Source organism: Zosterops lateralis (assembly GCF_965231275.1).
Source record: "Zosterops lateralis genome assembly, chromosome: Z".
NCBI lineage: Eukaryota > Metazoa > Chordata > Aves > Passeriformes > Zosteropidae > Zosterops > Zosterops lateralis.
In genome coordinates this window covers 45,859,640-45,881,773 of record NC_139800.1, presented here as the reverse complement: position 1 = coordinate 45,881,773, position 22,134 = coordinate 45,859,640, and the positions used below count along the sequence as shown (strand labels likewise).

General features: G+C 41.8%; 1 protein-coding gene across 2 annotated transcripts in view; it reads right to left on the bottom strand.

The window, feature by feature from the left end:
- Positions 1-431: 431 nt before the first annotated feature.
- Positions 432-22,134, bottom strand: part of PIGG (phosphatidylinositol glycan anchor biosynthesis class G (EMM blood group)) — an 89,308-nt gene continuing 67,605 nt past the window's right edge. Inside the window, exons 13-14 of one of the 2 annotated variants that reach the window (XM_083884212.1) lie at positions 8,184-8,247; positions 2,545-2,641 (exon numbers count right to left, since the gene is read on the bottom strand). In XM_083884212.1, coding sequence (XP_083740338.1) covers positions 8,220-8,247 — 28 coding nt within the window. In that variant the 3' untranslated portion in view covers positions 2,545-2,641; positions 8,184-8,219. Of the gene's footprint in view, positions 2,642-8,183; positions 8,248-22,134 lie in introns of both variants that reach the window. The other variant, XM_083884210.1, reaches the window with a different exon arrangement.

Here is a 22,134-nt window from a genome sequence, read left to right as displayed (position 1 = left end):
GGACAGAAGAAACTGGTATGCTCAGAACGACAAAAAACATCCCCAGTAGTATTCCTGCTTCCCAGGTCACTTGTCTCCTTGTCTGAGGGTTTGAAACATGCTGAATATGACAAGAAGTGAGGTGGAACAGCTAACTAGTGAGATAAGAATTCGTGTTCAGGCATTTGCTTTCTTGGTACATTCAGATCAAATGCCAAAATTTTATGTTGATTTAAAATAAAATTATTATAACATTATCCCCCAGCTAAAGTCTGTTTGCCTGCAGCAAGAACTAATTCATTCATTCACTGGCTAAGATTTGCATTGTTAGAGCCCAAAAGCTCATGAAGCATTACTTCATTTGTGTACACCCAAAGGGAAATGCTGAAAAAGAATAAAAATGTCAATTCTGAAGTTGAAAGCACTATATTTATTTTTCAGATCATGCAAACTCATGAGTTAACTTGAGAGAGAGATAGAGTCTCTTCTTCCTTTCCTTTCCTGGTCTTGAAGACTGAAGTAACAGCTTTCCCAAGCCATTTAATCCTGGATCCAATCTGGATGGTCTTTCAACTTCAGAGGAGAAGGGGTACACTGATCATTTAACTAAGTAATCTGAAAAAATGCAATCTTAATACACACATAATAGTTTAGATTCCACTATTTGATAAAAGAGACATACTAGAACAAAAAAAAAAAACCCAAAACCCCACAAACACAAACAACCCAGCAGGAAGGAATAAAACACCTTGTAAATGTTATCTCACATTGTTTTAGGATTCTGTACACCAGAAGCAACTTCTGCTTTATCCCTTCCATCTCTTTATTAGCACCCTTTTTCTATGACTCAAAGTTCTTATAAACATATTCTGTATGAATTTTAGGGAGGGCTGCTTAAAAATTAATGACATAAGTAAACAGAGAATAGGTTGATAATGCCAACATTATAACAACTAGCCAGCAGGTAACCAAAATCATTGAGAATTGTGAAAACAGTAGATATACATTCACAAATACAAACTGTTTTAAAAAACCATAGTTGGCAGTAAAAGGTTATTTATTAGAAGTATTTAATTTTCAATCTTCCAGCAGGTCACAGTAAATGACATTAAGATCCAGTACTCTCTCTTCTAGGTAAAGATCAATATGTTGGCAATGTATTAAAAATTTTAGGGGTTTTATAGCTGAAAAAATATTTCCTTATTATCAAGATGGCCTATTATTTATGTATAAAAACCAAAGGCCTACATTTTGAGATCTGCATTATCTGTAACATGAGACAGAAAGCACATCAATGATTTTAACAACTGTGCTGTCAACTATATCAGTCTTGAAAGCTTACTTTTTCCATATTTGTAGCAAAAGTTAAAAGGTCTCTGTATGCTTCTCCTCTGATACCCCTTGAACATATTTAAACTAACTCATATTAGCCACTAACATGGACAAAACATGGACAAAACTAAGAGGCAAAAAGACCTCACATGAATACTGATAGTATAGTCATTAACATCTATCTTCTTGACAGAAGCAAGTAAAACAACATTGTTATAAATTAATTACAGCACATTCAAGTGAGATGGCTAGACAGGTCACTAGAGGGGTGGTGATGCAAACTGCAAACACACCTTTTATACCTTTTATTCTGCTGGTAACTTAATCCATTAAACTGTTTTCCTGTTCACTGCTCACAACTCTCTACTCGTGTGGAAAACATGATCAAATGTTCAGCATGGCTGCACTGACCTGATTTATCATTTATACATTGATAAGAAGAAACATTATAGCAGGGAATAGACTCCATAGAAGATTCATTACTTTGTTTGACAATAAGTGTTTCTTATTCAGTGTCTGAAGCGCAGATCAAAATCCATTACAAATAATGATAATCTTATAAAGAAAAATGCCACTTTTAAACAGAAATGCTTGTTCCCTATGCAAGACAGACAAAACCTCTTATCTGGGATGTTTGTACAACAAAAATGTAATAATTTAAATGCATCCACTACAAAGAAAACAAACAAAAAATCACCTGAGGCTAGTGGATTCAGGATCTTGTGAAAAGCACCTAGAAATTCTGCACATTTTTAGTATTCTATAGTCTAAGAAGGTAAAAAACTGTATGCACACAAGATTTTTTTCTGTGCCCACGAGGCACAGAAATTACAAAACATATAATATCACCATTCTGTTTATTGGAAAGTGCTATAATGACAGTTATAGAACAAAAGGTACCCATGTAAAAACAGTTTATTTCAATTCAACATTTTTAAAGCAAACTCAGTTTTAACACAAGACTGATCTTGACTAAAATAAACAACTCTTTTAACAATTTACTCTTCAGAATCTGCACAACCATTTAAAGCTGGTATTTTCCTTCTTCCATTCCAGTGGCAAACTGGACATCGCAATGCAGAACCACACACCACACACTTACTTTCAGTCTTGCACTTTGTAGGAGTGGTTCTGATCCATTGCTGTGAAGAACAGGCAGACAGCAGCTGTGATGAACACATGCACTCCCTCATATAGCAGCTTTGGCGAGAAGACGCTCCATATGAACAGGTGGTAGCGCAGACCCGTTACCAAAACTACGTAGACGGCAACTGGAATTGAACGCATTACAGCGTAGCAGAAACAGCCATGACCCACTGCTGCAGAGTTCCTGGTAACAAAAACAGAGGAGTTCATTCTCAGGCAAACTCAGAAAAGACATTGGACTTCCTCCCCTCTTTAGCATTACTTCACAACACAAGGAGTATTCAGAGATCTCCACTTTCTGTTTGAAAGTTGATCGTTAATGCAATGATGAACCAATAAAATTTGTTCTTGTCGCCTCTATATTTCCTATAATGTGTATGACAGGTGTAAGCATAGCAACTGTCATTGCAATAAAGGTGCCCAGTACCTTTATTCACTTCACACTTAGATCTGTGCTTTAGATTCTGTGCTTTAATGTATTTTATTCCAGTTGTTAAGGTTTCCATTAAGCAGTTTCAAGATAGCTTTGTATCCTGTTGGCCTTACAGTGCTGTTCCACAGAACCTGAATAGTAAGAGAAAGAGAGGACTACAGCACTCCTCACAAAGCTTCTTAACCTGTTCAACAGACAATCAGATGGAGTCTGCACTCCCTTTGTCAAGAGCAGAAAACTTGCCAAGAGCACACTGCTGCCTACAGCCAGCAACACTGTACAAAACAACATAAAAACTGCTACTGGAAAACTTGGCAAAACTAACATAATATTATCCAAAGAATACCATATTCTTAGGCTCACAGGAGTGATACATTGCATTCCTGTCACAGCTGCTTAGCTCAGCTGGGTCCACTGCCTCCCAAGAAATGTCTGCCCCATGTAACCTACATGGTCCAAACTTGCCACATTAAGGTATTTTGGTGAGTGACATGAGTCAGATGAAAATGGAAGTGAAAAGGTTTTCTACACTTTGATTGTCCTCCCTCTCCTGAGGCAACAACTCAAAGCAATGATGCTGGGGTGGCCTCTGTCCAATTTCCCCAAAATACATCTGCAGAGATTAATTCACACTAAATTCAGATGTTTACCCGTTCAGACAAAAGGAAGGAAAAAACTATTTCACTGGAATAATAAGAGAACATTTTCCTCTCCCCATCAAAATATTTTACATCATCAGTTCCCAAGAGAACACACTGGCAAAGAGTGGAAATGTTTTACAGCGAAATCCTGATCTGAGAATCTGTTTTGCTCCTCCCAGTTTTTAATTCTAATCTTGTTCCAAGTAATAAAAATTTAACATGCCTAGCACTTCTGGAAGATGTTAATTAGTCACTTATGACTAAGTAAGCTACAGAATGCAGTATTTTACATAAACCATTAAACTTTTTGTTCTTTAAATAAAAAAAAAACCCTAGGATACAGCCCTGTTTTCCAGTTAAGTCAAGGTCTAAATTCCCCAGGCTTTCAGTAGAAGGAAGAACAGGTCATGAAAGCAGAGTTTTAAAATCAAGACCAGCAGGCATGAATGACTGAAAAACATATATTCAGTTCAGAGAAAATTGTTTCCCTTGCTGCTTGGTCAAGGAAACTGAGACTTGGGAGTGAACTAGACTGTTCCCTGCTTCTGCATAACTATCTTAGTCTGCAGTGAGCTTACATAAATAACCAGCTTTATGTTTAATAACTGATTTTGCTGACTAAGGTTAAACAAAATGCAGTTCACCCGGTCTTAGCGGTTTTCATGCTGATATGAGCTAAAACAGTAATTGCAGTAAAAATAGTATTCGTAATAGTCAGATGATCACTGAATAGACAGAGGAAATGGCTTTTCAATCAAACAGGCATTTTTGAAAACATTTTTTAAAGTAAAAAAATGCACTTGATAGACCATATAGATGAATCCCCAGGTCAATGATACAATTCTTTCTGTATTCTGGTATCATAAGAATACCTAACTGTTTTCTGCTTATAGCATACCTTGACTTACAAAAGCTGTCAGCACTCACTTCACCTCTCAAGACAACACAGATACCTACCTTCAGAGGGAAAACTTGGCAGTTTCACTGTATGCAATTCACAGTGGTGCAATTTAGAGAAGGCAGCAAAAGTGCACTGTATCCACAAAGTTAAACTGTTAGTGGGATTCAACAGCAGAACATTTGGGTTTATCTCAGAGCTGGTGAAAGCAGCCACACATACATTGTTGTGGACAGAGCACTGGACTGACTGAGCACAAGTCGTTACTTGGCTGATCCTAAGGCAACAACTTAGCTCTTCAAGCACATCATCATTCTTTCCTCTTACTTCGGCCAGAGACAAAATTTGCACAGCTAATAGTAATGCCTTTGTGTGCTCCTCCTCATTCTACAGACACAGTGCCCACAGTGTCTCCAGGCCACAAGGAAGGCAGCACTCAGGTATCAGGCAGCTACTGATAACATGACCATGACAATCCAGCTAGACCAGCCAGTTTCTAAGTTACTCCAAATGAATTCACAAAAAAAAAAAAAAAAAAAGAGAAAGCTGGCTGTGGGATGCCACTCATGTATCCTCATGTTTATGGTCTGGACCAGCCAGTAATGAATGATCTTGCAAATTCTCAGGGCTGTTTCAATTAAAATAATGGAAGAATACAGGACACATCTAAAGTATCAATCTGTAACTAGCCTATGCTGACTTGTCTCTTCAGCAATTAATTATTGAAAGGAGAAGAGCAAAGACAGATATAAACTGCACACACTACCTCCATGTTCTGACAAAACCAGCCTACTATTAAGGCCTCTGCACAATGCAGGAGTAACAAAAAGGAATATTCAGCTTCTTATATTCATTTCATCTAGGAAATTAGTTTACGGGGACTTGAAAGAGAAATCCATATGTGTTACAGATGACAAAGCATATCCAAACTTCATGTGAGATACAGGAAAAAACAACATTTTTGGAGAACACTACAAATTCAAATCACTAAACATGCTGTAATTAGAATGTAAACTTTAAGTGTCGTCTAGAGAACATATCAGCTTCCAGCAAAAATTGTCTCTTTTAATGGAAAATATTTATTAATTAGTAAAATATGCCCAAGAAATTGTTATATTAATAGGTTTACCACTTCTTTGGATATCCTAAACCCTAACTGTAGATTTGTAGATGTTTTATCAACAAATCTTTCACCTCTCAATCCACCTCTAAAGTGCCACTAAGATGAGTAATATAAGGCTTGCAAAATGAAAAAAAATTATGATGCAAAAAAAAAAAAAAAAGAGAGAGAGAGAAAGACAGAAAGAAAGAAAAGAAAAATAACTATTTTCTTGTGAAAACATGTCTTCTAGTTATATAGAATACTTGGCAGCTGGTGGCAACAAGTTTTGTAGCTTAAAAATCAGGCAAAAAGTCTCCACAGACAGTCCTACAAATGCATCCACAAGGAATTTTAAAATACACTTTACAGTGTTTACAGTGTTCCAACCCTTTTTCCAACACACCATATCAATTAGACAGTTAGAAATATGCAAGCATATGAAGGTGGAATACGCTAGTATTGCCGCTTTTCTAGGGTTTGAGGAGGAGGTTCTTTCTGGAGGTTTTCAGTATGAATGTGCTGAATATCTTTTCAATGCAAGTTACCCTCCAGCACTTCTGCCCTTTCATCCCTCCTTTTCTAGCTGAGTATCACTGCCTAAGTTATCTCCTGCTAGATATACTGAATTTGCCTATTTGAAGGCAATTTTTACTGTGTTAACATCTTCTACAGTATTAACTGGCACTTCTCTTTCAAGGCACTCTGCAGTTTCAAAGATCTCTGTTTAGTGCCCTCTGAAAAATACTTGGCATTTTGTTCATCTGCCTCACATATACTAATGACGGGCTGCACTCAAACAAACCATGTAGCACTCCAAATATCTCCAACATCTTAGAGTACCTGCAATGTGTAAAAAATTTCTCTGATCTAAGCAAGTATCAATCAACTCAACACCAAGAACAAATTTGCTACATCTCTCCCACATGTCCCACTCTCACTTAGTATAATTCTACAATACTATTTTAGATTATAGAACATAATCCTGCATTGTCATGGAAAAAATACTTCATTTTTTTAGCAGTTTTAAGGGCACCAAGAATCCTCTGGAAATTTGCATTATTAACTCTGGTAGAAACTACCAATCAGAGCAAGATTTTTAATGCTATGAAGTCACAATTTTTGCCACCACATCCTATCAATGGATAGATGTCAAAAATGGTGGCTGCCAGCAAGATAAAAGGGCTGTAGAGTGTATTCTGCTGCCATGGAAATGATAGAACTTGGGGATTACTGATTTTTCTCTGCCTTCTGCAGCCTCTTGCCCAATAAGAAAGACAGAGAAGGTACAACTACCCAAGCAAGGTCGTGTCTGTGGCAGTAAGTTACAGAAGGACTATAGCACATGTGGACTGTAGTACAGGGTTCAGCAGGTTCTCACAAAGATTTAGCTGTAAAAAGCAATTAGGACTTGAAACTTCAATTCTCTTCATTTCAGCATCAAGAGTATGAAAAATAGAATTGCATCAGTATTTTTTCCTGTTCTCATTCCTGGCATAATCAGTTGTGCTGTGAGCTTCATGTCAGCAAAATAATAATAATAATTAAATTAAAAAAAAAAAAAAAAAAAAAAAAAAAAAAAAAAAAAAAAAAAAAAAAAAGAGAGAGAGAGAGAGAAAAGAAACCCAACAACAAACACCAAAACCTCAAAATCAAACCAGCCTATTCCTGTTGACACGGGCCCAGATTTTATTGCATCAAGGTATAACCAAACCATCCTAACAAGCAAAACACAAATCCTAAATATTTCAAAGCCCAGCATCAGTCAGTTTTCTGTGACTATTCTTCCAAAATTCACCAAACACTTTGCAAGGTTTCCAGTAGAAAAAAAAACCAAAGCATTTTACACTGGCATCATACATGCAAGGAATAACAAGGAAATTTATAGCTTGATTTTCTGCTAAGGTGCATCTGCAGGCTTTCTTGCCCATCTTTGTAAACAAAGTTATTCTTCATGATCTTAGCTAAAGGTGTAAAGAAAAACTGCATCTGACAATTGTTATTGACAGATGGGATCTGATGAAATTTAACACAAACAGTTAGTGTCCAAGTTATTCAATTAAATTCAAACTTAACAAGTTAAAATATACCAGTATAATTAGACACAGTGACACAAGGCATTTCTAGAAAAGTAAAGCACAATTTATTTAAATATGGATAAGAAACTGGCCAGCAAGACCAGAATGGGTAGTGATCTGTGTTTTTTACTTAGTGCGGCAGGCAGTCACAAGTAGGGTTCCACAATGAATGTTACTGAGCCCCAAACTGCTCAATGTTTTCATAAATAATTTAGATGGTAGGATTGAAAGCACCTTCATTAATGTGCTGTTGGCATTAAACTGGACAATGAGGTGGACACTTTAAAAAGGAGAGCTGTCTTAGAGAGAGATCTGGTCAGGCTATCAAAACCTGCATGAAGTTTAACAAAGACAACAGCAAAATCCTGCACTTGGCTTATGGGGTAGGATGCATGTAGCTGGGAAACAGTGTTGCTGAAAGGGACCTGGGGGTACTGGGGGGACAACAAGCTAAACATGAGTCAGCAGAGCACTGCTGCAGCAACAGGTGAATTGTGTCCTGGGCTGCATCCTCAGGGGCACTACTAGCAGGGAGAAATGTGATTATCTCAACTCTATTAGTGCTTGTATGCCATACCTGTAGTACTAGGTTCAGTTCTGGTCCCCCATCCTTCTAAAAAGACATGGACAGGCTGGAGGAGCTGTAAGGAAGGACGGGAGAGGATGAAAGAGCTCTACAGCTTATGACAGTAGGAGTTAAGTCTCTTCTTCATGGAGAAGGCTCAAGGAGACTTCATCACAGAATTTGTGTACTTAATTACTTAAAGATGGCAACAAAGGATGGAGGTGCCCTCCTCACTAGGTGGTACATGGAGAAAACATAAGGCAATGGGAGAGGTTTCATCTCAGTATAAGAAATTCATGTTCTATAGTGAGGACAATCAATCACAGATACAATCTTGCCAGGGATCTGGTAGTGTCCCCATCACTGCAGATTTTCAAGACAAGACTGAACAGCATGCTAGATGATCTCATGGAGGCTTCTGTTCCCAGAAAAAGTTGAACCAGATGATCTTTTAAGGGCATCTCCAACCTGGGGTGTTCTGTGAAGCAATACTCACTCTTTTGCACTGAGGGCAGACTTAATTCTTTCTTGTATTTTTCCACTACAGTAACTATTTTTAAACTTGTGACTTAAATAAAATAACAGCTCTCTCCTCAAATTACTCCTGCCATCCCAGTGACACACACATTCAAAAAGAATTTGTTAACCTCAAGAAAAGGTGCAAGAAGATAGAAAAATCCTAGACAAATAATGAATGACAGTATGTCATGTACAGTCCTATCCACAGCTACCAGAACCAAGCAGTTATGCTGGCCATAGAACAGAGGAGAACAGAAAACTAATGGCAAAAAATGAAAAAACTTCTAAGAACAGTAGGACTAGGCTTATACCAGTAAAAGTACAGGTTACAACTAGAAACATTGATACAATCAAGAGATATGTAAGCAAAGGTCTACAAATATGACCCTCTTTCCAGTAGAGTTCTTCTGAATGACTCTGCTTCTGCTTGAGCAGCAGCATAAACCACTCAGAGTCCAAAATCATCATGCAGCTCTTGCTAATTTAAGAGAGGAAACAAAGTTGGTACTATGCTCCAATCCATTTCAGAATAAAGAGGAAGGAATATGCAAAGTACTGAAAAGAAAGGGGGGATGGGATAATTTCTTCAGTGCACTGTGTATATTTCATGCATTGTATCAGAATATGGCTCCCAATTTTCTTCACAGCCTTTTCTAGCACAATGCACAACATATTCATCTTCAGAGCCTCTTTATTCCTGGTGGTACAATGAGATGTCTTCTGGGATTACACAGGGATTACACAGATGCTTACTAAATCCAAGTGTCATACACACTTTTTACTTTCGCAAGTTATAGGAGTGTTAGTAATTCAGCTTTGTGCAAACTACTTTTAAGAACAATACACAGCATTAAGATAAAGACTGCAGAGCCCCACATACTTTCTCTGGAAAACAAAATGGATTACAGCATGATCTGTAAATCCATACCCTAAGAGGTCTCCAAAGGATGAGACACTGCTAATACCATCAAAGTGTAAAAGGAACAGTGAACAGAAACAGTTTCATCTCAGGAAGTAATTAATTGCAAGATCAATCTGATTTTTGATGAAGATACCTTGATTTAGTAGCTGCAGACCCTCTTCCTCTCTGGATCCTAGCTGAGAAGACAGACAAATCAGCACAGGATTTTCCATGCCATAGTTTTGGTGATACTGTAATTGTAATGGGTCTGAGACAGAAAACGTAAACAGACAGTACATGGCTTTCAGAAGATTGAAATGTTAATTTGCACTTTGAGCACGGGGAAGGAGGGAAGGATGGAAGGAAGGAAGGAACTGGAAAAGAGGTAAATACAAAAGCAGAAAGAATGTGCATGAAGGAAAATACATGTGCAATGGAAATAAGATAAGGAAAGACGAGAAACTAGGCAAGAGAGTGGGTGAAGGAAGAGCATTGGCAGGAGAGAGGGGAAGTTAGATGAGCAAAGATTAGCAGAAGGGGAAGATGACATAGAAGCAGAGGCTGAGAAAGAAGGGAGCACAGAGAAAAGGGAGAGAGGGACAGATAGGAAGACAGAGTGAGGCAAGGAAAAGAATGGATGGCTGTGGGTGGCATGACATTGAGAGACACAAGGACTAAGCAGAGGGAGTATGAGAGCGATGAGGGGACTGAGGGAGGAGAAGAGAAAATGGGATTAAAAAAGAGGGGACAGAAGAGGAACAGAAATGGCAGAAGGAGCAAACAAAGACAACAAGATATGCAAAGGAAAATAGGAAAGGGAGAATGAGAATTTCAGAGATTTGGAAAGGAGCATGTGGGATAGACAGATTGACTGAGATCCAAAGAAACATAAATAGCAGCAGGGCAAAGAAAGCCAGAGCGGGATTGAGAGAGGAAAAAAAGAAACAGATAGAAAAGAGTGAGAAGTGAATAAAGTGAGTCAGGAAGAGTGGAAGTAAAGCAAAAGTAAGAGAGCAAGAAAGATGGAAACAAGAGTGAGAGGGAAAGGGCAAGCATAGGCAGAGATTGAGAGGGAGCAAACAAGAGAGAAGAACACAAGAAAGAGGGATAAGACAGCAAGCATGACATGAGATAAAGAAGGAAAATTGCACGAGAGAGACATAAAAATGCCCAGGAAAAAATAAATAGAAGCAAAAGAGGATGTGCACAGGAGAGAGGAAAACCTTAATATGCAAAGAGAGGGAAAGAGCTTCACAGAAAGAAGAGGCACAAGAGAGAGGGAGCACAAGAAGGAAAGCGAATGTAAGAGAAAGGGACAGCCTGTGCATGTGCAAGAAAAGTGCTCAAAATTAAGGGAAAGAATACACAAAAGAGCAGAATTACACAAAATCTGTAAGAAACTATAAAGCAGACACATTAGAGAGGCAGCGCATGCATGAGGCAGGAATAATGCTAGACAGAAAGTACAAGGGGTAAACATGACATAGACAGCAAGTCTCACATAGAGGAAGCATGTAAGGTAAGAAAGGAAAGTGTGACTTTTGAAGTGTAAGGCAGACAAAAAGTGAGATGTGTGACATGCAAGACGTGTGACATGCAAGACATATGAAATACAGGGGAGAGAGCAGACAGAGCAGAAAAACTGGCAAAGGAAAAAGGGAAAGCATGATGAAATAGCAATTGTAATATGGCACACAACAGAGAAAGGATAAATGTGCCTTAAAGAAAGAAGCCATAAGAAGAAAGGGCAGGAAAGTACATCAACGAGGAAGTGATGGTGCAAGACAGACACGTATTGTGCGCCAGGGAGGAAGGGAAAACTCACACATTAAAGGAACATTGCATGACAGAAAGCTGGTTAGGAGAGAGAGAGTGGGGTAGAGAAATCAATACATTATTAGAAAGTATGAAGAGTGTCTGAGAGAAGAAGAGATGTACAAGACAGAGGTAAGGATCTGGATGTAAGAGAGGAAAGGAAACTTTTCAAGATAGGAAGGAAGAGAAAGCATGCAACAGGAACTGAAAGAGAATCAGATAGATGTTTGATCAAGAAGGAAACTATTTGAGACGGGAAATACACACAGGAGGGGACATGTTGATTGAGAGAGACTGAGAGAGTGTAAAAGTGACAAACATTCACAGTAGAGACAAGGGACACTTGAGCAAACAAGAGGTAAAGTGTGTGTGGGAAAGTAACAGAACATGTCAGAGAGGGAATGCACATGATAGAGCAGGAAACTGAGGAAGAGAAAGCACATGAGAGAAATATGGAAAGTATGAGAGAAAGATGAAGAACAACAGGGAAAAGGAGGGAAAGCATACCAGGGCCACACACTGAACATGTCTGTGGGTGTGAGCATATGGGGAAGCCAGAGAGAAAAAGAGAGTGTGTGCACAAGAGAGAGGAAGGGTGCAACAGAAAGAACGAAAAGGCGTCCAAGAGGGGAAAGGCAGGGGAAAGTGGATGAAAAAATGAGAGAGAATTTATGTAGAAGATATTTTTATTAGGAATACACATGTGGAATATCACAAGCGTGTGACAGAGCAGGAAAGTACACAAATGAGATGGAAAGTTTCCAAGTCAGCACAGGAAAGGAGGAAAATGACTGCATAAGGGAGGGAAAGTGTGCTTGAGAGGGGAAAGTAAAAGCAAGAATGAGAAGGTAAGAATAATCAGCACAGAAGAAGCAGAAGACTGTGAGATGGGGAAAGTGTACCAGAGAGGAAAAATACATGCAGAAGAAGGGGGACACTCTAGAGAGAGAGAAGGAAAGCATGCATGCAAGGGAGTAAAAACTTGAAAGATGAGGAAACCAACAATAAGAGTGTAAGGCAGAGAGGGAGGGGAAACATACACAAGGGAGAAAAGTGTGCAAGCAAGGAAAACTGCAGCAGACCAAAGGAAAAGCACATGCAACAAAGTAAAGGCATGAGAAAGGGAGTATTCTAGGAATTGAAAGCATTAACTAAATGGAAAGTATAAAAAAATAAATAGGGATGGAATGTGTGAAAGAGACACAGAAAGCATGAGCAAAAGAGCAGAAGAGGGGAAGTGAAAGAGCAAGTGAATGCACAGGTAACAAAAGCAGTGCGCATGAAACTAGAAAAGTACAAGCCAGAGAGCGTAGGACACTGTTCAACTGAAACTAAATGTGGTCAAGAGTAAGCATTAAAGACAATGAAGTGTAAAAGAGAAACAAGATGTGTGAGACAACCCACAAGAAAAGGAAAAAAATGTAAGGAGTGCAATAGGGATAGGGAAGTGCATATGCAGAAGAGTAGGAGCCAAGAAAAGCAGGGTAGAAAGGGAAGCCCTGTGAGGCAAGTGTGAGAAAACAAGACAGAAAGTGATAGAGGGAAGTGTGTGAAAAAGTAAAAGAGGGTAAGAGGGTGAAAGACGTCTGATAGGGGAGAGCCAAAGGTACAGTGGGTGGGAGGGAAGGGATGTCCAAAGAGGGGTGAAGGGAGTGCAAGGGAGAGGGCAAGACCCCAGGAGAGACAGACTGATGGGGAAGGAGTATGTGGGAGTGACAGAACCTGCGTATGCCAGTGAGTGCCAAGGTGCGTGAGAAGAGGAAGGAAACAAGAAAGGGAGTGTTAGATTGCATTTTGGAGGGAAAGTGAGGGGGCAGCAAGATGAATTAAATTATGGAGGAGAGGAATGCAAAGAGAGAGGGAACTAACAAGTAGACAGTGAGGGGAGTGCTGCTGAGTGAGAGACACCAAGGAAGCACAACCAAGGTGGAGATAAAGTGCAAGTGAGTGAGTGACATGAAACATGCAAGGGAGGAAACCACCAGACGGCAAAGTGAGACAGCATAATAGAGGGAACAAGTGTGGGGAAGATCGAGAGAAACAGGAAATCATGTTTGAGAGGGAAGGAAAAGAAGGAAGAGAAAGAAGGGAGAATGGAAAGCAAGAAGAGATAATACAAATCAAAAGGGGCAGCATGAGAGAGAGGGAGAAAAGGAGCACGGGAAATTGAGTAGGAGTAAGAGAGGAAGTACAAGCAGAGGAGAGGAGAACTGTGTGTCTTGTACAGCAATGCAAGAAAGGGACAGCAGAAGAGCAAAGTGACAGAGAGCAAGGTTGTGCAAGAGAAAGATGACACACAAATGAGTAAAGGCATGCAAGTGAGAGATAGAAAGCAAAAGGATGAGGTGAAGATGGGGAAGGGGTGTGAGAAAGCGCAAGGTGAGTAGAACATGACATCAGTAAACCATGCAAAGTTTAGTTCTGTCATGACAGAGAGGCAAGGCAGGTAAGAGGGAAGCAAATCATATACTGCTGGGAAAGTGTGTGAGAAAGACGAGGCAAGTGACAGAGAGGGTGTGAGTTGAAGAAGGAGAGAGGTAAGGGAATAAGAAGGGGAATGAGGAGAGAGAGAAAAAGAGATGGAGCAAGACAAAGGGATAGTGACAGCAAGAGAGAGGGAACAATGACACTAGACAAGACAGAAAGCACAAGTGGCACTGAAAGTGCAAAGAGGAAGGGTAATTTTGTGAGACAGAAAGCATGCAAGAGAGGGAGAGAAAGGAGAATAGTAATACAGGTGAGAGAGGGGAATGCCAAAGAATGAGAACAGCAAGCAAGGAAAAGCACAAATGGGAGATACTGTAAGCACGACAGGCAGAATTCATGTGAGAGAGGAAACACATGAGAGTGAGGAGAATGCATGTGAGAGGGAGGCTGTTGAGTCAGACAGGCAGAAGGTGCACCACACATGGGTAAAGGGTACAGAGAGAGGAAAAGGGTGTGGGAAACCCATGAAAGGGAAAGTGCGAGGGGGGAAAAGAAGTGAAGAAGAGGAACAGGCAAAGTGTCAGAAAGGCAAAGCAAACACAGATACCAGTAAGTGGAGGGAGGAAAAGAACAGGTAAAAATGGAAGAGGAAAATAAAATCAAAAGAGAGAAGAGTGTGAAAGAGGGATGAAGCACACCACAAGAGGGAGGGATGCCAGATGAAGAGATTAGAACAGACATTGAGACTGGGAACCACCTGAGAAAGAATACACATATATGACAACAAAGGCACAAGAGAAATGCCAAACAAAAGAGGCAAAGTGAAAGTAGGAGAGAAAACACCAGAAAGAGTGAGGAAACGCATGTCTGAGAAAGAAGACAGAGAAGTGAGATTCATGAGGGAGACATGCAGGTGGGATGGAGACATGTGAACAAGTGTGCCAATTAGAAGGAGAATGTATGTGGGACAATAAAGGGAGAGAAGGAAAGGGAAGGGAAAGGAAGAGTGCTGGCAAGCACTAGTGGGGAGAAGGCACCAATGAGAGGGGGGTGTAAAGGATAAGAGAAAGAAGAACACCACACCTAAGAGACTGAAAGCACAGGTGAGAGGGAAATCACATCAGGAAAGCAGAAGCAAGTAGGAAATAACATCAGAGAGAGGGCAAGTATGCCAGAGAATGCAAATGCACAAGAGAGGTGAAGCAAATCAACAAGAGCAGGCAAGTATCTGAATGAGGCAAAGCAGGAGCACAGCAGATACAGTGCACATGAGAGATGAATGTGTCAGTGACTGGGGTGACCAAGACAGGGGGAGTGCTTGAGAGAGAAATCTGTGAGGTAAGGGGAGAACAAGCACATCAAGGGAGGAAAAGCATGTCTGAGGCTAAGGGGCAAACAATACAGAAAAAGAGAAAGGGATAACAAAGGGAAAAGAGAAGGATACTTGAGAATTACAGAATCAGAGAATGAACTAAGTTGGAAAAGACCTCTGAAGTCATCAGGCCCAACCTATGACCTGACACCACATTATCAACTAAACCATGGCACTGAGTGCCATGTCCAGTCTTTCTTTAAATACTTCCAGAGACAGTGACTTCATCGCCCTCCTGGGCAGACAATTTCAGTGCCCAATCACTCTTTCAGTGAAGAATCTTTTCCTAATGTTTAACCTAAACTTCCCCTGGCGCAGCTTAAGATTGAGTTCTCTCATTCTCTTATGCTCTCAGTTGTTGCCTGGGAGAAGAGGCCAAACCCCACCTGACTACAATCACCTTTCAGGCAGTTGCAGAGAGTAGTAAGGCCTCCCCTGAGCCCCTTTTTTTCCAGGATAAACAACTCCCATTGCCTCACAGGGCATGTGTTGTTCCAAGCCCTCCACTAGCCTTGTTGCCCTGCTCTGGACACGTTTCAGCATCATAACGTTCTCCCTAAACTGAAGGCCCAGAACTGGACACAGCACTCGAGGTGTGGCCTCACCAGTGCTGAGTACAGGGGAAGAATGACCTCCCAGCTCCTGCTGGCCACACTATTCCTGATCCAGGCCAGGATGCCCTTGGCCCTCTTGGCCACCAGGGCACACTTCTGGCTCATGTTCAGCTGCTGTCACCAGCACCCCCAAGTCCCTTTCTGCGCGGGCATTGTCCAGCCACACCATTCCCAGCCTGCGGTGCTTCAAGGGGTTGTTGTGACTTATGTCTCGGACCTGGCACTTGAACTTGTTAAACTTCACATTGTTGGATTCAGCCCAGCTATCCAGCCTGTCCAGGTGTTGTGGTTTTAAAGCAAAACAAGTGAGAGGCTCCAAGTCAGAAATACAATTTAATAAGAAGAAAGGAAAAAAAAGTAAAGTAAAATATAATAAATGCAATAATACAAAAGACCACTGACAGAGTCAGAATACAACCTGAGCACGGTGGTGAAAGCAGTCCAGATGAGGTGCTCTTCCTGAAGCAGTGACCCCGTAGAAAGGTCTGGTAGCTCTGGTCCTCTGGGAATCCAGTAGGTAAGGGCTGCTTGTACTGTCCCAAATCCCAGATTATATCCAGGTGAGAATGCTTGGCTCGTCCCCCTGGGGGGAGCATCTCACAATGTGATGATGAGTCATACAGGGGGTCCTTGATGGCCCATTAAACAGAGATAGCTCCCTGCAGGGCATTATCTATGAGTCATGCAGCAAGGCATTTGATGGGACATTAACAGAAGATAGCCCAGAGGGAGGGAGCCTGGGAAACACTGCTCCAACAATTGGATTCAACAGTTCATGAAGAAAGTGATAGAATACTTTGTGCACATCCTATACTACAACCCAGGACACCAGGTCCCTCTGCAGAGCCCTCCTACCATCTAACATTGCTCGCTCCCAGCTTGATGTCATCTGCAAATTTACTGATAGTGGACTTGATCATCAGTGAAGATATTAAACAGGACTGGTCCCAGCACAGATCCCTGAGGGACACCACTGTGACTGGCTGCCAGCTGGATGCAGCACCATTCACCACCACACTCTGGGCCTGGCCATCCAGCCAGTTCCTAACCCAGCAAAGAGTGCTCCTGTCCAAGCCCCGGGCTGCCAGCTTTTTCAGGAGGATGCTGTGGGAAGACAGTGTCAAAGGCCTTGCTGAAGTCCAAATAGATAAAATCCACAGCCTTGCCTTCATCCACCAGGCAAGTCACCTCATCTTAAAAGATCACGCTGGTCAGGCAGGACCTGCCCCTCTTAAATCCATGCTGGCTGTGTCTGAGCCCTGGCCCATCCTGTAGGTGCCATGTGACCACACTCAAAACGATCTGTGCTACAATCTTGTCAGGCACTGAGGTCAGGCTGACAGGCCAGTAGTGTCCTGAATCTTCCTTCCTGCCCTTCTCATGGATGGGTGTCACAACTGCCAACCTCCAGTCATCTGGAACCTCACCAGTGAGCCAGGACTGGTAATGATAGAGAGCACCTTCACAAGCTCAACTGCCAGGTCTCTCATCACCCTGGGATGGATCCCATCTGGTCCCATAGATCTGTGAACATCCAAGTATCTCAGCAGTTCTCTGATTGCCTCCTCCTGGGTAACGGGGATCATTTTGCTCCCTGGCACCATCTACCAGCCCAGGAGGACAGTCATCCTGAGGATAACCTGTCTTTCTGCTGAAAATTGAGGCAAAGAAGGTGTTAAGTATTTCTGCCTTTTCCTCATCTTTAGTTACTGAATTCCCTCCCATATCTAATAGAGAATGGAAGTTAACCTTGCTCCTCCTTCTGCCATTAATGTAATTATAAAAATATATTTTATTGTCCTTCCCAGAAGTGGTCAGATTGAGTTCTAACTGGGCTTTTGGCTTTCTAAATTTTTTCCTACACAATCAGCAACTCTCTTAAACATTTCCTGAGATACCTCACTGTCCTTCCAAAGGTGATACACCCTCTTTCTTTTCCTTAGTTCCTTCAGAAGTTCTTTGCTCATCCAGGCTGGTTGTCTTCCCTGATGGCTTGTCTTTTGGCACACAGGGACAGCCTGCCCCAGTGCCTTCAAGATTTCTGTTTTGAAGTATGTCCATCTGTAATGGATCCCTTTGTTTTTAAGGGCTCCTTCCCAAGGAATTCTCCAAATGAGTCTCTTGAATAGGCCAAAGTCTGCCCTCTGGAAGTCCAGTGTGGAAGCTTTATTGATTCCCCTCCTTGCTTCACCAAATACTGAAAACTGTAATTTCATGATCACTGTGCCCCAGACAGCCTCCAACCACAAGATCTCCCACCAGTCCTTCTCTGTTTGCAAACAGCAGTCTAGCATTGTCCCTTCCCTGGCAGGTTTGCTCATCAGCTGTGACAAGAAGTTGTCCTCCATACACTCTAAGAACTTCCCAGACTGCATCTTCTCTGCTGTGTTGAGTTCTAAGCAGGTATCTGCAGGTTAAAGTCATCTACAAGAACAAGTGCTGGCAATCTTGAAATATCCTCCAGCTGCTTTAGAATACTTCATTCACCTCTTCATTCTGGTTGGGTGGTTTATAAGACTTTCACCAGGATGTCAGCCTTGTTGGCCTTCCCTTGATTCTTACCCATAGGCACTCAACCATAGCATCATTCATCTCAAGTTCTGTGACATCAAGAGACCCCATAAAGCCACCCTTTCCACTTCTTCTCCCTTGTCTGTCTCTTCTGAAGAGCTTGTAGCCATCCATTGCAGCACTCCAGCTAAGTGAGTCACCCCACCCATGTTTCTGTGATGGCAAAAAAGTCATAGCTTTCCTGCTGTACCATGGCTTCCAGCTCCTCTTGTTTGTTACCCATGCTGCATGCATTAGTGTACACACACTTCAACTGGGCTGCTGATTTCACCCCTGACTCTGGCTTACCACCCATGGGCTTGTTTCTGGAGAGCCTAGTTGTATCCATTTCCCCTTCTGAACCTAGTTTTATGTCCTCTAAATGAGTCCTCCTAATTCATGGGCTAGAATCCTCTTGTCCTTAATAAATAGATAGATGGAGCCCATCTGGCTCTAGCAGGCCAGGTGCTGCAAAAGTTGCCCCATGATCAAAAAACCCAAAATTCTACTGAAGGCACCAGTCCAATAATCGATAATGCAGGTTCTCCTCTTCTGCTCATAATTTGTCCCTGCTGCTGAAGGGACTGAGCAGAATATCACCTGTGCTCCTGTCTCATCAATCACTTGACCCAGAGCCCTGAAGTTCGTTTTAATTGCCCTAGTGCTCTTCTTTTCCATCTCATCACTGCCAACCTGAAGTACCAGCAGTGGGTAATAATCAGAGGGCTGAATCAGCCCAGGGAGTCTCCATGATCTGTGATATCCTGCACCCGGGCCTCAGGGAGGCAGCAGACCTCCCTGTGGGATGGGTCTGGTTGATGTACAGGACCCTCAATTCCCCCCTCAGAAGGGAGTCATCCACCATGACTACCTTCCTCTTTTTAATGCTAGAGGTGGTGATCTATCTGACAGATGAAGTGTAACTGGAGGCTCTCCAAACAAATTATTTTCTCCAATGTTATCTGGCTGACCCTCTGGATCCAGGGCCTCATACAATTCTGAAACGGCCTCTGGGTAGGTGATGGGGGTTGGGAGGAATTTTTATTAAATCCCCAAGTAGGAATCCATTTCCACTCTCCTTCATCTACAAGGTCTCCTCCTTCTGCCCTGATTGTAAGAGGCACAGGAGTCCTCTGGCTCCTGGTGGGCTTTTCTCACAGATGGCAGGGTGAAACTCCACAGTACTTCCCTTTCACTTTCCCTAATACTCCTTAGACTTTCGACTTCCTGCTTAAGTTTGGCCAGAGATCGTTCACCTGTTCACACCACAGGCTTCTGCATTGTCCCCCAGTACTACTGACAGGTTCAAACACTCCTTACAGAAAAGGGTCTGGATAGACATGTCCTTCTGGGGGGTTCTGTTTGGGTTGGCACACTTTTACTAGCTATGGCTCTTCATCATTTGGAGACCATTGCTGAAAAAAACCCCAAAACCAACCAAATCCCAGCAGCAGGAGGATGACTGCAACTCTGCCTGCACGAACTGCCATGCCACTCCCTCCAACATGTGCCACACCCATGTTCACCTGCTCCCTATGGTCTTCCTTTTTAATCACACCTCCAATGGCTAGAGGAAGCCCCTCCCTGCACCTGAATGGCTGCTGAGAGGAAGAGAACCACCTGTTCAGCTCTCTTTGAGAGAGATCTGTAAGGAAAGAGGAGAATAAGCACATCAGGGAGGAAAAGCATGCCAGAGGTTAATAGGCAAATGATAGAGACAAAGAGATAACAAGGGCAAAAGAGATGGAAACTTAGGGAGTAGTAAGGGTAGCAAGCAATGGGAACAGATGGCAAGCAACAGGGGTAGGGAAAGTATGAGCAAGAGATCGCAAGCATGAGCAAGAGGAAAAGTGCACACATCAAAGTAGAAAAATGCATCTGAGATGGAAAAGCACCCAAAGGGGAGGAAAGAATGGCAGAGAGAAGTAAGAGTGGGAAGAGGGAAGTGCAAAAGAAAGTAACAGCATCCAAAAGAGGCAAAGTATGTGACAGAGGGACAAAGGACATGTCAGAAGCAGTGTGAGAGAGGCAAAGAAAGTAAATAAAGAAGATGACATGAGAGAATGAATGTGAAAGGGAAAACATCTGAGACAGAGTAAAAAGAGGGTAAAGAGACACAGAGTAGGGAAATGGGAATATCAAAGGAGGGACAGAGTGAGGGGGAAGAGAGGGGAGGAAAAAGCAACACAAGATTGAAAGGGGAGAGTGAGAGGAAGAAGGAAATTGAGAAAAAAGGGGTGAGAAGGATAGAATGAAAGAAGGTGGGGAAGCACAAGAGACAAAGTATGAAGGAGGGGAGGTACTAGCAGGAGAGAAAGGGGTTGTGTAATAGAAGGCTTGTTAGGGAGAGGAAGAGAGAGGAGTAAGAAAGAGTAAGATAAAGAAGCATATATAAGGCTAGGAAACTACAAATAGTTGCAAAGTGCATGCAACCCATAAAAAGCATCTGAAAGTGGGAAAGCTAAGAGAGAAGAAAGCAGAGAGCTTCGGGGAAGTATGGAAAAGAGAGGGATAATATGATGCCAGGGAAAAGATTATACAGGTGAAAGGTGAGACACAGAGAGAGCAAATGAGGAGGGTAATGAGAAAAAATAAAAATGAAATGAAAATAAATCAAGCTGGAGAGAGAGAAGAGTGTGGGGGAGAATGGAAGAGAGTGGATGAAGGGGAGAAGTAAGACTGATATGTGGATAGCAAGGCTTAGCAAGGGCTCATGCAAGAAAAGGAAGAAAATCACAAAGCACAGGAAGCAAGAACAAAAGGAAATCTGAAAGCAGGAGATAGTAAAATTGTGTAACAGAGAGAAAGCATGCAACATGAGGAAAGAGACTGGGAATGCAAGACAGAGAAAGAAAATGCAAAAGAGTGAGAAGGAAACACAAGAGAAAAAGAAATATACGAGAGAATCAAACCACCTGAGACACAAAAGCAAAGCATAAGAGAGTGTTGAAGTGTGTGCAAGAAAGTGACAATGCATCCAAGAGACACAGATATAGTGGGGGGCATGCAGTGCAGTAAAGGAGGGATAATAAACCAAAGAGAAGGGAAGGCATGAGAAAAAGAGACTAAGAGTATAAATGATGGCAATAAAGAACATGTTTCAGAAATGGAAAAGTATGCAAGGGACGGGGAAAAAAACATAAGACTGAGCAGCAGAGCAAAAGAAGGAGAAGGAAAGTGAAGCAGAACAAGAAAGAGAAATGCAAAAACCAGGAAAGATGAGGTGGGGGGAAGAGTGTGTCCAACAGAGAGGACAAGCGAAGGGAAGGGAGTTGAGACAAGGAAAGTGCATAGGGATACACACACATACATACCATGATGACATAACATTCAGAAAGGCAGGTTACATGAGAGAGAAGTGAACCATCTATGAGGCAAAGTGATGTAAAGGGAATGTGTGCCAGGGAGAGGTACAGCAGAAGAGGCGGAAAGATGAAAGGGAGCAAAAGCACAAGGAAAAATGAGCTGGTTGGAATGTCTGCATGGAAGAGAGGAAATAAAACATGCAAGACAGAGAGAAAGTGAGAAACCATGAGAAAATAAGCATGCTAGAGGGAGTGCTAGTAAGTGTGAGTGCATCAGGGAGATGAGGAAAACAAGACAGAGAAGAAAAGCACAATCAAGAGAGAAAGCATACCAGAGAGTGGAAAAGTATGTCCAATAGAATGGCAAAGCACATCCAAAAGAGAGGGAAAACATGTCTGAGACAAATGGAAGGCTTAGGAGAGAATAAGCAACAGAGGGAGGAAGTGAGCAATTGAGAAT